The sequence below is a fragment of the Procambarus clarkii genome, chromosome 89 (genome assembly GCF_040958095.1).
Source record: "Procambarus clarkii isolate CNS0578487 chromosome 89, FALCON_Pclarkii_2.0, whole genome shotgun sequence".
In the NCBI taxonomy this organism is placed as follows: domain Eukaryota; kingdom Metazoa; phylum Arthropoda; class Malacostraca; order Decapoda; family Cambaridae; genus Procambarus; species Procambarus clarkii.
Genome location: NC_091238.1, coordinates 6,667,147 through 6,681,571, shown reverse-complemented (window position 1 = coordinate 6,681,571; position 14,425 = coordinate 6,667,147). Strand labels below are relative to the sequence as shown.

At 49.1% G+C, this 14,425-nt stretch overlaps 1 protein-coding gene across 17 annotated transcripts in view; it reads left to right on the top strand.

The window, feature by feature from the left end:
• Positions 1-14,425, top strand: part of kst (spectrin beta chain, non-erythrocytic 5 kst) — a 242,070-nt gene that overhangs the window by 138,743 nt on the left and 88,902 nt on the right. For all 17 annotated transcript variants that reach the window (XM_045767218.2, XM_069317861.1, XM_045767217.2 and 14 more), the window contains exons 2-4: positions 1,801-1,955; positions 3,264-3,431; positions 13,362-13,478. In XM_045767218.2, coding sequence (XP_045623174.1) covers positions 1,824-1,955; positions 3,264-3,431; positions 13,362-13,478 — 417 coding nt within the window. In that variant the 5' untranslated portion in view covers positions 1,801-1,823. The remainder of the gene's footprint in view (positions 1-1,800; positions 1,956-3,263; positions 3,432-13,361; positions 13,479-14,425) is intronic.

Here is a 14,425-nt window from a genome sequence, read left to right as displayed (position 1 = left end):
CCGGCCCGCTTCTCAACTGTCAATCGACTGATTTGTTTCTTCTCTCCAACCCCCCCCCCCCCCACCCTAAGGAAGCAGCCCGTAACAGCTGTCTAACACCCAGATACCTATTTACTGCTAGGTGACAGGTGCATCAGGGGTAAAGAAACTACCCATTTGTTTCCGCCATCACCGGGGTCGAACCCTAGGATTACGAGTCCAGAGCGCTGTCCACTCGGCCACAGACCCCGTGTGTGTGTGGGGTGGGGGGGGGGAAGGGACGGGGAAGGGGGTCAAGAATGTTGTGGGGGGCGTGAGTCCCATAGTGTTATGGTCTCCGTCGGACTCCTGGTGGTAATAAATATGGTGGTGTTTGAGAGGAGTTTGGGCGTCACTGTACATGGTGGCTAAATGTTAAAGCAACATTCACACCCCCCAGGGTCCGGTTTGAAGGCTTGATAAGCCAAGCTGTTGGCGTTTCAACTAGCAGTTCCTTATCAGTCAGGCAAATAAGGTACATGCGCAGAGCCTTTTGAAATCATGAGAACGTGGTGTGTGTGTGTGTGTGTGTGTGTGTGTGTGTGTGTGTGTGTGTGTGTGTGTGTGTGTGTGTGTGTGTGTGTGTGTGTGTGTGTAAGCAAGGTACCGGAAAGCCAGGTCCCAAGTTTGCACATAGCATACTGGAGCGAAAGATACAGAAGGAAATGTTGAGTGGAGAGGAGTAGAGGTACCACAGGCACAATGAGAGAGGGACCCCGTCTGAACATAAGGGGCCCACTACTGCTCATTACTGTGCCAGCAAGCAATGATAGCACTTGAAGGGCTGGTAAGGTAATGTGTGAGTGAGGAAGGAGACATTGAGGCTTTAAGTGGGGGTTACTGAAGCGTGGTGACCACAGGTGTGGGCGAGCACTGAGTCAGACCACACCTGTGGCACCGCCCACCTTCACTACGCTCTACACACCATACTCTAACTCTAACTACACACTAACTACCATACTCCTGCTAATGTGTTCACCTACTCTCGTGGACTCCTATATTGTATGTAGAGGAATCTCAAGGTTAAGGTAGTTTTTATTGGTAGATGACGTTTTGTCGATACCTTATCTTGAGATTACCTTGATGATTTCGGGGCTTAGCGTCCCCGCGGCCCGGTCCTCGACCTGGCCTCCTGGTTGTTGGACTGGTCAACCAGGCTGTTGGACGCGGCTGCTCGCAGCCTGACGCGTGAGTCAGGCTGCGAGCAGGCTGTACTACTATAAGTAGTACATTTTGGGAGGCTGGGCGTTTAAAGTCGGTGCCCGTCGATGTGGTAGTGAGTACCTACAGTGTTGAAGGGTTAAGGTATTACGTGTAAAGACGACGCCTGGGCTCATCTTAATTCATGTCTAGAGACTGTACAGTGTAAGGATACAAACCAACAAGTTAATGTTAGAATACAGGTTAATGCTCAAGTAAGGACAATGGGGGACAGATGACTGGGGTCGGTTTGAACAGACAAGTTTATGCATGACTCACATGATTCTAGTGAGCCATTGGTTGATCCGTTCGTGTGCAAGATGGTGGTGTGAGGTCTGGGAGCTGTGATAATTTGTGGGAGATGGTGTTGTGGAGAGGGGGACCTGCTGCCTGGGTAACTAGCTTCTCCCCCAAATCAATCTACCCTGGCTTTGCGCCCTGGTGAGGCCACTCCAGACCAGGCCGACACCAGAGTGCAACTCCATAGTCTGCTGAGACTGATGGATGCCTACTACTACTACTACTACTACTACTGGTGTTGGGATTGATGGTGAGGTAGTAATGATAGTGTTGTTGTTGCAGGATGGTGAGGTAGGGGGAGCGAGATGACGGCCCTCACCACGCGCGAGGACGCCCTCCGCCAGTTTGAGACTGGTCGCATCCAGCACTTGCGGGAGGAACGTCTCGGTATACAGAAGAAAACCTTCACAAAATGGATGAACTCCTTCCTCATCAAGGTAAGTTACTCGTGTTCTGCGAGGCCCTCTGGGGGACCAGGTGAGTGTCAGGTATACATTGTGGCCCTCTGGGGGGACGAGGTGAATGTCAGGTATACATTGTGGCCCTCTGGGGGGACCAGGTGAGTGTCCGGTACACATTGTGGCCCTCTGGGGGACCAGGTGAGTGTCAGGTACACATTGTGGCCCTCTGGGGGACCAGGTGAGTGTCCGGTACACATTGTGGCCCTCTGGGGGGACCAGGTGAGTGTCCGGTACACATTGTGGCCCTCTGGAGGGACCAGGTGGGTGTCAGGTACACATTGTGGCCCTCTGGAGGGACCAGGTGGGTGTCAGGTACACATTGTGGCCCTCTGGGGGACCAGGTGAGTGTCCGGTACACATTGTGGCCCTCTGGAGGGACCAGGTGGGTGTCAGGTACACATTGTGGCCCTCTGGGGGACCAGGTGGTTGTCAGGTACACATTGTGGCCCTCTGGAGGGACCAGGTGGTTGTCAGGTACACATTGTGGCCCTCTGGGGGGCACCAGGTGGGTGTCCGGTACACATTGTGGCCCTCTGGGGGACCAGGTGGTTGTCAGGTACACATTGTGGCCCTCTGGGGGGCACCAGGTGGGTGTCCGGTACACATTGTGGCCCTCTGGGGGACCAGGTGGTTGTCAGGTACACATTGTGGCCCTCTGGGGGGCACCAGGTGGGTGTCCGGTACACATTGTGGCCCTCTGGGGGACCAGGTGGGTGTCAGGTACACATTGTGGCCCTCTGGGGGACCAGGTGGGTGTCAGGTACACATTGTGGCCCTCTGGGGGGCACCAGGTGGGTGTCCGGTACACATTGTGGCCCTCTGGGGGACCAGGTGGTTGTCCGGTACACATTGTGGCCCTCTGGGGGTCCAGGTGGGTGTCCGGTACACATTGTGGCCCTCTGGGGGACCAGGTGGTTGTCCGGTACACATTGTGGCCCTCTGGGGGGACCAGGTGGGTGTCACTGCCTCCACTGGTGCACACATCGCGCAGCTATAACACTTTTAACTTCATAGTTCCCCCCCCTACATGCGACCCACTTGTCTGGTCACCTGGAGCCAGGGTAAGTTACTGTCCACAGCTGGTGGCGACCCTCCTGTGGGGAGGGTCTAGCTACCTTGCTCTTCACTGCCCCCCTCCCCCCACGATTGCAAATCTAGAACTAGAAATCCTGGTACACATGAACTTTTTTCCCCTTTCCCCTCGCCCCAGCAGTGCCAGCCTTGCCTTGCCGTGCTCGTAAGTGGCGATAAAGTGTGGTGTAACCGTTGTGGTGGTGTTGACAGGCGCGGCTGGAGGTGATGGACCTCTTCACCGACCTGGCCGACGGCAAGATGCTGCTGAAGCTGCTGGAGATCATCTCGGGGGAGAAGCTGGGCAAACCCAACAACGGCAGGATGCGCGTCCACAAGATTGAGAATGTCAACAAGTCTCTGGCATTCCTCCACACCAAGGTAGGTCTTGTCAGGCGTCTCTTCCTTGTGACTCATGTTTACTTGAGCACGTTTCTTGAAAATTAAATAAGTGTGTGTTCAAATTCGTCTTGGTTTGTGGAAGGTGGGAGTCTGAGACTGCGGGGGCGTTATTCGGGTATCTTAAAGTTGTTGTTTAGTGTCAACCATTATTTTTGACTAGTTGTATATGAAAAGGGCTACAATTGTTCCAAGTTTCAGTACTGTAGCCTAAATAGTAAGGGAGATTTTTAATTTTTTTATTTTTTTTTCAACGAATTTTACACATTTTCAAGTGTAAATTTAAAACCACACCTTTCAGATATAATCATTCTATGACACTTTTCTGACACATTAACATATAATAAAGGATCCCTTGCAAAAGATTTTCCAAAACGTCTTTAGTTTTCCTAATACAAATAGTCTAAGTTCCCCCCAAAATTATGCAAATATATCATGTTTATTGTTATTATAAAGTCAATAAAGAACTCAAGATAAAAACGCTTGCAAACGATTTTAGAGACATAAAATTTATATATAATGTGTAAGTTTCATGTAAATTGCATAAAAAATGAAAAAGATATTCAATTTCAAGTAACATAAACTTTCAAGTAAGTAAAAAAATAGTCTAAGGTGTTGCCCTCTGTGGCTGAAGTTAACATCAACCAATTTCCTCCAAAATTGGCACCCTTACAGATAGGCTTACGTGCAGTCAGGTGTATAAGTTTCATGCAAATCGCCCTATAAACAAAAGAGAGATAAAATAAAATAAAAAAAGTGAAATTTGACTTTTTTTTTTTAACTAAATTTTTTGTTAATAAAACTAATTATAATTTGTTTTTAATATATGCTATTGTGATAGTTGAGAGTCAGACATGATTTCAGTTGACATTTTTGTTTGATGATCTCTTTTGACCATTTTTGAAAATTTTTGACACATAATTCAATATTTTTTTTCACCCTTCCTATTTATGCTACGATGCTGAGACTTGGACCAAATGAAACCCTTTTCATATACAACTTGTCAAAAAAGTTTGATTGAAATTGAACGAGTTTTCATTTTTTGCATATTTTGTGAATAACGCCCCCTTTGGTCTAGGTCCTCCAGATAGAGTAGACGAGGGTTAGAGGTCAACTGAAGAATACTGAATTTAATCTAAATTTGTGAAAGATCTGGAAATCGTGATTAGTTTGACTGGGAAGGTAAGCGTTTGTTGCGTTGGAAACTAGGCGGGGTAGAGTACTGCCTAGTTGACCAGTGTATGACCAGTATGTATGACCAGTGTTGGTCATACTTGACTAATACTGCCCTCGACAGTGTTGGTCAAGTATGTTGTTGGTGCCTGCAAGAGCGCCACCAACAACATACTTGCCTGCTACAATATCTCTACACACACGTCACATGTCACTCATATCCATCCTTCACAATGGCCTCTCCTCTCTCGTCACGACGACAGCAAGCATGTCCTGTACCTCGTTCATATCCCCTTCCCTATCCTCTCTCCCCGCTCCCCACCCCCACTCTCCCCACCGGCAGGCGTTGCAGACTTGCTATTAGGCGTTTCGCTTTTGTTTGCTCCTGGCAAGTCATGTTGGTCAGGATTTTATTGAAGGTGTTGAGCTTGGACTCGACCTAGGAATATACTAGACCCAGCATGTGTAGTGGGGAGTGTGCGAGGCGCGGAAGTGTCACTGGAGCGGAATGGTGGTGGTGGTGGTGGTGTGCGGTAGTGGTGACCGGCCGGAACTGTTACTTCCGGCCAGGAGTGGTGACCATCAGGGCGGTGTTCCTCTCCCCCTCCCCCTGCCACCACTCTTGCCTGTTGGCGGCCTCCAGTACTGTAATGTACTCTCCAGGAGTACATTATCTCCCCCCCCCCCCCACCAGTGGAGATAAGAGGGGGTGGCAACAGCCTGGTGGGCCCCGGTGTGCACTGCTCTACCCTGGGCACGTGTGTGGTGAAGGGCTCTGAGTGTGTCCCTGTATCATGGCACCCCTCCCGTGGTCCGCCTGTGTCTTGACCCACCTCGTGACGGCTCTCGACTACCCCACCCTCTCGCCAGCCTGGAAACAGCTCGATAAACACCACCTAAGGAAATCTGATCCATCGGGATGTGATTGTATGGTCTCTGGTTAGAGACCGGGCCCCGGTTGGACAGTGACACGGAGGGTAGGGTGGGGGTGGAAAGGAGTTTGGATGACGAGGTTGTGAGGGACAAGCCATCAGTAACTGGCAGGTGGTAAGAGGTATCAACACTTGTTTTATCAGCCAGATGATGGGCAGCTCTTGAGTGCAGGTAGATGCACTCAAGAGTTGGTGCACCCGGGGCTCCGTGGCCCTCACTCACAGATCACTCGTCACACTCTGCCACTATTGGTCCAGTAACATGCACGCTCCTTCCCCAACACTTCTCACTCTCAGGCACTTGCCTAACTGTGCCTGCCACGGGAGACATCTCCCGTCACGCAGGGTGCAGTCGCACCTCCACAGATCTCCAGTATCAGCTCTTGATACTGGTAATGTCTCAAAAGAGCCACCACTTACGGGCTATTCATGCCCGTGCCACCTTTTGGGTGGCTTAATCTTCATCAATCAATCAATTGTGCCTGCCTGGGTTGAGCTGCCGCTCCTGCACCCCGCCTCTTGGTTAATAGTTGTGTGCCACGCATCCCCAACTTCACATATACGAGGAGAGACTTCGGGAATTAAACCTCACTTCGCTGGAAGACAGAAGAATTTGGGGGGAAATGATTACCACATTCAAGATTCTCAAGGGAATTGATAGGGTAGATAAAGACAGGCTATTTAACACAAGGGGCACACGCACAAGGGGACACAAGTGGAAACTGAGTGCCCAAATGAGCCACAGAGATATTAGAAAGAACTTTCTTAGTGTCAGAGTGGTTGACAAATGGAATGCATTAGGCAGTGATGTGGTGGAGGCTGACTCCATACACAGTTTCAAGTGTAGATATGATAGAGCCCAGTAGGCTCAGGAACCTGTACACCTGTTGATTGACGGCTGAGAGGCGGGACCAAAGAGCCAGAGCTCAACCCCCGCAAACACAACTAGGTGAGTATATAGTACTGGTACTGGAGGGGGGGGGGACCAGCTCAGAACTCTTAGCTCACTACCTTATTAAGCCTCAAGTTCGTGTATTCATTAGAGTCGTTTAATGTTAAGGATCCACAAGTGATCGCTCATCCTGGCTCCAGACCCATTAAACTGTGCACATCCTCCAAGTCTGTAATTAGAAGTAACTTACATGCCGTGATCATGTCCCCCGTATGACCCTAGAGCATGTCTTCGCATCATCGGTCCTTGTATGAATGGTTGTGTGTTCTTGGTGATAGATCAGTGATGCTGTTGCAGTTTTTTCTGGTCGGGTAATAGTTGTGTGTCATGTTTGGAGGAGGTTTAAGGGCTGTACTCACTTAGTTGTGTTTGCAGGGGTTGAGCTCTGGCTCTTTGGTCCCGCCTCTCAACCGTCAATCAACTGGTGTACAGGTTCCTGAGCCTACTGGGCTCTATCATATCTACACTTGAAACTGTGTATGGAGTCAGCCTCCACCACATCACTGCCTAATGCATTCCATTTGTCAACCACTCTGACACTAAAAAAGTTCTTTCTAATATCTCTGTGGTTCCCGGTACGCGAGTGCATTGGTGCCGTGACCCCGCTGCCAGCCCCACCATCACCTCTGTAAACACTGGGAGCCGGTGATCTGGGGTTTACCTGTGTTTGTTAACGTTGATGATACGTTCACTGCACTCTGTGAATAGCGCCGGCACCTGCTTTCACGGTACCAGGAAATATCCTTGCTTACGTGTACCCATCCCTGCCCTTGTGTGGCAGTGCAGTAGCAAGTTGTTTTCACATATCCACACATTAAAACATTGATTGTAACCAAGCATATATATGTGCTTCAGCCTACAGTTTAGACCTATTGTCTTATGTATGACCCTCTGTCCTGCGTGACAGTGAATACCAGCATTATCCTTACTTTAATAAGACTATCAAAATCCTCAGATTAGGCAAAATTGTAATTCATTTTGTCAATAAAGATGTTAATATCATAGCTTACGTGTGTAATGTGAGCGGGGCCTGGCCTCCCTTCCCGCTCAGACCCCCTCATAAACACCTTAATGTGCCCCGGGTTACCAGGCTCTTGTCCACCGTAAAGAGCAGAGATAATCATGAGGAAACACTAAGCCAGGACAACTAGGGACAGTCACTTGGGGTATCGAGCCTTACCTGTGGCCTCTTGTCTATCCAGCAGCAATTGGGGACCTGCTTGTAAATCGACTGGTGGGTTGTGTTCCAGAGAGAGTGAGTAGGGCAAGGCATTAAGGTCAGCTGTGTAAAGGGATAGTTGAGCCTGCTACCATGGTGGTGGTGGTAGTGTACCCTGGTGCCCAGCTGAGGGCAGGTGGGCATGTCAAATGTAAGTACATGTACAGCAAACCTGGCGGGGGAGAATGTGGGGCAGCTGTCAGTGATGGTGGGGGAGAATGTGGGGGAGCTCTCGGTGATGGTGGGGGAGAATGTGGGGGAGCTCTCGGTGATGGTGGGGGAGAATGTGGGGGGGGGAACTGTCGGTGATGGTGGGGGAGAGGAGGCAAGTCGTGGTCAAGAGGGACTCTTAAGAGCCCACATGTACACATACTCACGGGCTCAAGTGGCCACAACACACCAATAATTTTCAATTAAGGATAGGGGGAGGGGGGGCGGGTATACTGATCTGCGGATAGTGCTATCCTCCAGTTGTTGGAGGATAGCGGGCGAGATCCCGTGGCTGGAGGATAGCGGGCGAGAATCCGTGGCTGGAGGATAGCGGGCGAGATCCCGTGGCTGGAGGATAGCGGACGAGAATCCGTGGCTGGAGGATAGCGGGCGAGAATCCGTGGCTGGAGGATAGCGGGCGGGAATCCGTGGCTGGAGGATAGCGGGCGAGATCCCGTGGCTGGAGGATAGCGGGCGAGAATCCGTGGCTGGAGGATAGCGGGCGAGAATCCGTGGCTGGAGGATAGCGGGCGAGAATCCGTGGCTGGAGGATAGCGGGCGAGAATCCGTGGCTGGCGGATAGCGGGCGAGAATCCGTGGCTGGAGGATAGCGGGCGAGAATCCGTGGCTGGAGGATAGCGGGCGAGAATCCGTGGCTGGAGGATAGCGGGCGGGAATCCGTGGCTGGAGGATAGCGGGCGGGAATCCGTGGCTGGAGGATAGCGGGCGGGAATCCGTGGCTGGAGCTTCTTCAAATTTCCCATTGCCTCATCTTACTGATTTTCATATTTAAGTAATTGTAGAGTGGAAGGTGAGGGAGAGATAAGTGGATGTGTGGTGGGCAGAGGACTGGGAGAGGGTGAGAGGGAAGCACTTGAGAGAGAATAAGGATGAGGGAGAGTGGGGGGGGGGGGGAACTGTACTGGGCAAGGTGAAGCAGGTGGTGAGAATTGCACTTGTCTTTGTCAAATGTCTATATTACCCACAATACTCGAGGGCTTCTTGAGGTTATCTTGAGGTTATCTTGAGATGATTTCGGGGCTTTAGTGTCCCCGCGGCCCGGTCCTCGACCAGGCCTCCACCCCCAGGAAGCACCCCGTGACTGCTGACTAACACCCAGGTACCTATTTACTGCTAGGTAACAGGGGCATTCAGGGTGAAAGAAACTTTGCCCATTTGTTTCTGCCTCGTGCGGGAATCGAACCCGCGCCACAGAATTATGAGTCCTGCGCGCTATCCACCAGGCTACGATACCCCTCAAAGGGGAATCGAATGGAAGACACGAACTTTGAAAATCAAAATCAAGTGCCGTGTCCATGCTCTGGGCCGAACTCTGGGTGTAATATGAACAGTGTTAGATCCTGGCCAGATTCTGGTCATTTAAATCAGTAGATATAGCTTTACACCACAAGGGAGAGGGGGCAAGATAATGACATGAAACACACCCCCTCGCCGCACCAACTCCACACACACTGTACATGTGTTTGAGAGTAAAATCTCTTAATTTAAAGAGGGGAATGAACTGTACATCCTAGGTCAAGATTGCTTTAGAACAGGAAGATTGTATTTTAGCATTTACTCAACCACTACGGCAAAATGACGAAAGTGATAAAAATGCAGGTATATGTGCACGAATTTTGAAATGTTATTTGGTGAAGGTAATCATGCATGGGAAAATGGACTAGGATCTATGGTTCTATTTGAGGTTCTGGGAACGTGAAGTAATAACTAATTGGAACAGGCGGGGACATTTGTACCGTAACGCTCGAGGTGACGTTCCCGGACCGTCGCAAGACCAACACGTCCCAACCATGCCTACATTAATCACGAAGGAAAGCTAGAGGTTCGAAGGCGATCATGTACTGGGCGGTAGATACTCAATATAGCAGCACGACAGTCAGTGTAGAGACCCGAGGCACTGAAGACGACAAACACCCGCACTCCTTAAGGAAAGGAGCAGACCGATGAAAAATATAATTTGTTGACATCACACGTCTTAAAGGATGACGTCGTAAAATTGTCATGATCATAAGGAAAAGTTACATTTACTACTACAAGTAGGTAATCCTACTCAGGTTAACATGCGGCAGGTGTTGTCTGGGAAACACCAGGAACGTCGGTTCGAGTCACTTCATGATTCTCAAATTGTTCTCATTGGTACATTATGCTATTGTGATTTCTTTGTGATGTGACAGTAGGGCGTAAGAGTAGTGTGGACACCATTACCTACAGGCCAGGGTGTGGGCGGACCCCACTGTAGCATCCTGGTTGGGCTCTAATTCGGGTCCTCCACAACCTCCCTCTCGGTAGAGTTCCGGGTTGGTTGGCTTTTGTGCCATCATGGCCGAGTCGGTTAAGACAGGTATCTGGGAATCACCAGAACTCCGGTTCGAGTCACTATATTGAATAAATTGCTGGCACAGTAGGAAGAGGGATCCTTAATCTCCTAACGAACAGAACCGGATCATCCACCGTGAAAAGCTGTCCCCCAGGTAGGCAATAGAGAACGCTAGAAACCTCCAATCTGATGTATAGACGTCAATATTACGATGTTTTAAATTGTATTAAATCTCCGCTATTTTGACGGTATGATCGAAAAAATGCGATGTATCAGAAGAGGCGGCAGTTTGACAGATACTCCCTTGGCTAGTGAAGTACCTGGCCAATTACTCTAGCGCCTTGCGTACTCCTCTTTTTATGGTGACGGTATTGCTTTTTTGGCAGCCTAAAACGATGCAATCCATCCGGCTTTTTCTTTCCTTTCTGGGTGTAACTATAATAGAACGCTTGTCAGGTTTTATTAGACCTGACTAAGGCGCAAGGAGAGGGGCAGGGAGCCCATCTTAACCATTTTCTCTTCCCATTTCAAAGTTCCATTCCCAAGGTTTCACGCTCCCCTCTTTCTTGTATTGTCCTAGTGCTTACGTAGATAATTCAGGTCAGCTACCATGTGTGTGTTTTATACAGTGTTTTTCAGTCGTCCAGATACCAAGGCGCTTCCCATTAGTTAATATTTCATTAGACTTTGTTAATGGTGTACACAATTATCCATGCAGCATCTTCAGTTGCCATGCCGGTATGCGGCCAGGTCCTAATGGCCTGCTTCTTCATAACTTGAACTGCTTATTTACCCGGGTTAATACCATACAAGCCATGATAGTTTGTACCCGTGGTCTGTGTCGGGTCTCTGGTTCTTGACATCTCCGTAACCACCTCTGCCTTCCCTTAGGGGGCCCTCCCTGCCTTCCCTTAGGGGGCCCTCCCTGCCTTCCCTTAGGGGGCCCTCCCTGCCTTCCCTTAGGGGGCCCTCCCTGCCTTCCCTTAGGGGGCCCTCCCTGCCTTCCCTTAGGGGGCCCTCCCTGCCTTCCCTTAGGGGGCCCTCCCTGCCTTCCCTTAGGGGGCCCTCCCTGCCTTCCCTTAGGGGGCCCTCCCTGCCTTCCCTTAGGGGGCCCTCCCTGCCTTCCCTTAGGGGGCCCTCCCTGCCTTCCCTTAGGGGGGATGGGAACCCCTGCCTGCCTCGCTCTGCCAGAATATTTTCATCTTGCTGAGCTTAATCAATTAGGTTTTCATCTTGCGACAGCGTCCATCATTTAGACCGGTCGGTACATTAACGGCGTTGCTTCTCTTACAGTTGGCGTTCAATCCCCGATGGTTGAAAAAGCTGGACACCTTTCCTTTACTCGCTCATCTCTCAGCTCTTTGTCCTCGTGTTCCTCACATGTGCTCTATAATAATATTGGCTTAGTGCTTTGTCCTGATAATTATCTTGTGTCTCCTTGATCCTGGTCCAGCTTGCGTGTTCTAGGAGGAGAGGGGGTGGGGGGGGGTGGCGGACAAACGTGGTGGTGGTATTAAAGAACAAGGTATGCAAACAGAACCTTTACTTCACCTGACTGAGGTAAAGGTTCTGTTTATTAAACCTTTACCTGGTGTAGGTCAACGGAGACCACACCAGGTTACTGCCTCGCCACTACCCTCCACCCTTCCCCCCACCAACCTTACCTCACTGTATCTACATTATTTCTCTGTTAGTTTAAAGTAATTGTTAGTTTGTGTTCGAGGCCACAGACACGGGAGACATGTCCCGTCACGCAGGGTGCAGTCGCACCTCCACAGATCTCCAGTATCAGCTCTTGATACTGGTAATGGCTCAAAAGGGCCACCACTTACGGGCTATTCATGCCCGTGCCACCTTTTGGGTGGCTTAATCTTCATTAATCAATCAATCAATCGTGTTCGAGGCATATTTTGTGTGGACATGATAGGATAAAGTACCGAGGTGCTCTGAATAACGGTGACCAGTAATGTGGTTAGTGTACATAAACACCCGCCGGGTTAATATCCACATTATTGATGTTGAGTGCTGGTTTAATGAACAGTGAAGATTGCATCAATGATGGCCGGCTGATGGCCCCTTGCTTCCGCTACCTAAGTGTCCGCGGATATGGCAGCCACGCCCAAGGGTGTCCTGGGGGCGCCCGCCACGCCCTTCTTGTGAGTAAAAGAACTCTGGAAACAGGTAACGTGTCTACACGTAAACTAGACACGTTACTTTTAGCGCACTCACTGACACCTCGTGTAAGCTTGTAGGTAGCCAGTAGGTGTGGGTAAAGTTCTGTGATTTGAAACATTGATAAATTATATAAACTATGTAATTTATTTCCTTTGTAAATTAATGTGTATATGACATTTATACTGTGTGTTTTTAATAAAGATGAGAAAAGGTAGGTGTGGGTGGTAGACCATGAGCCTGGTCTTGGAGTGGTATGGTTGGCTCACCTCGCTTGGTGCGGCCTGTTTCTTCCGTTAATATTGCTGGCCAGTAGAGGGCTTGGCAGGTGATTTGGAAGGCCAAGAACTTGTCCTTTCCTACTGTATACACGCTTGTTTGTCCTCGCCTATTTATGTCTGCAGGATTGAGCATTAACTCTTAGACCCCGCCTTTCTAGGCGCCGGTTGTCTAAAGCAATGACTCCCGGCCTATCATACCTACATCTAAAATTCTGAATAGTTTGCTCCATTAGTTCATTCCATTTTCCTACTATTACGCTAAACTAAAACTTTCTAGCATCTGTGACAGTCTCGAGCGTCCATGCACGCACGTTCCCTTGTTTTATTGGTATGCATTGTGAACATTTACTCTTATTTCCAGTGTCAGTCCCACAAAGTATTTTATACGTCTCTTATCATGTCTCTCCCCTTCCCTCTCCTTTTTTTCTAGCGTTGTCAGGTTGGTGTACTAAAATGTTTTTCCTGTATCAGGTTTTGAAGCTGTGCATAGAAGTGTGCCTTCCACATTTCATTTCGCCCTTTTATTTCAGCTTGCTGTATATGAGTAGTATATTTTACATCCCCTTGCACCTCCCCACCACATACACACACATACCCTGCCAGTAACCAGGCGTCCCCTGCACTACCCCCCACAGGTGCGGCTGGAGAGTATTGGCGCAGAGGACATCGTGGACGGCAACCCGCGGCTCATCCTCGGCCTCATCTGGACAATCATCCTCCGCTTCCAGATCCAGGAGATCGAGATAGACGTGGTAAGTACAGGTCGCCAACCAGGAGGACTAGTCACTATAGACCGGCCCGTGGGAACGCCGCTCATCGGAACCACTTCGATGTTGGCTGGCTGGCAGTGCTAGAAGTGTGGAATTGCGGGTGGATGGGGAAAGGTTAGAAATGGTAGGCAATAGAGTCCAGTTTTCAACAATCTGTATTTAGAGTATCAGAGGTCTAGGGTGGAGAGGAAGGGGGGGGGGGGGAGGGTCAATACAGGCAGTATCAACTTCTTAATTTACTCAACCATTTTTTCTTGCTTTCATTGTTTCTTTCTGTATTTAATATAGTTATTGACCATTATACAAAAGTGATTGTGAATTGTGACAGAAATAAACTTAAGTAAAATAGAAATAAACTTGTATAAAACATTGTCTTGATAAGCTAAGGTAATTTTGAGATTAGCTTTCTCAAAATTAGTTTGCCAAGTTGACTATATAGCACTTCGTAAACAGTTAGTAAGAGTCACATCCATGTAGCATCACTTTCGTTTTTTGGGGGTAGTAAAGAGGAAGGAGAAGCACGAGGGAAGAGAGAAGCTTGGACATAGGAAATACAGCAGGGAGGCTGTCCGCCTTGCTAACACTTGTGTGTATGTTGGCAGCTAAGCTAAGTTTGCTCTCTTGTCAGGGAGCTGAGAGTGAGTGAAGTTCTTCACGTATAATTTGGAATATATGGATGTCTATAGATGAATACTAAGTAGTATTTACATATACACACTAATGCTTTTGTTCCTTATTTGATGAGCTGTCTAAAGTTTATTTTGTTATTTATTGATTTATTATATTTTAAGAGGGGGAAGGGAAGTATCAGGAGAGAGCGCCATGCCAATACGATTATATAGCACTTGGAAGGGGTCAGGATAAGGAATTTTGATGGGACGGGGGAAAGGAATGATGCCCAACCACTTGCATGGTCGGGGATTGAACGC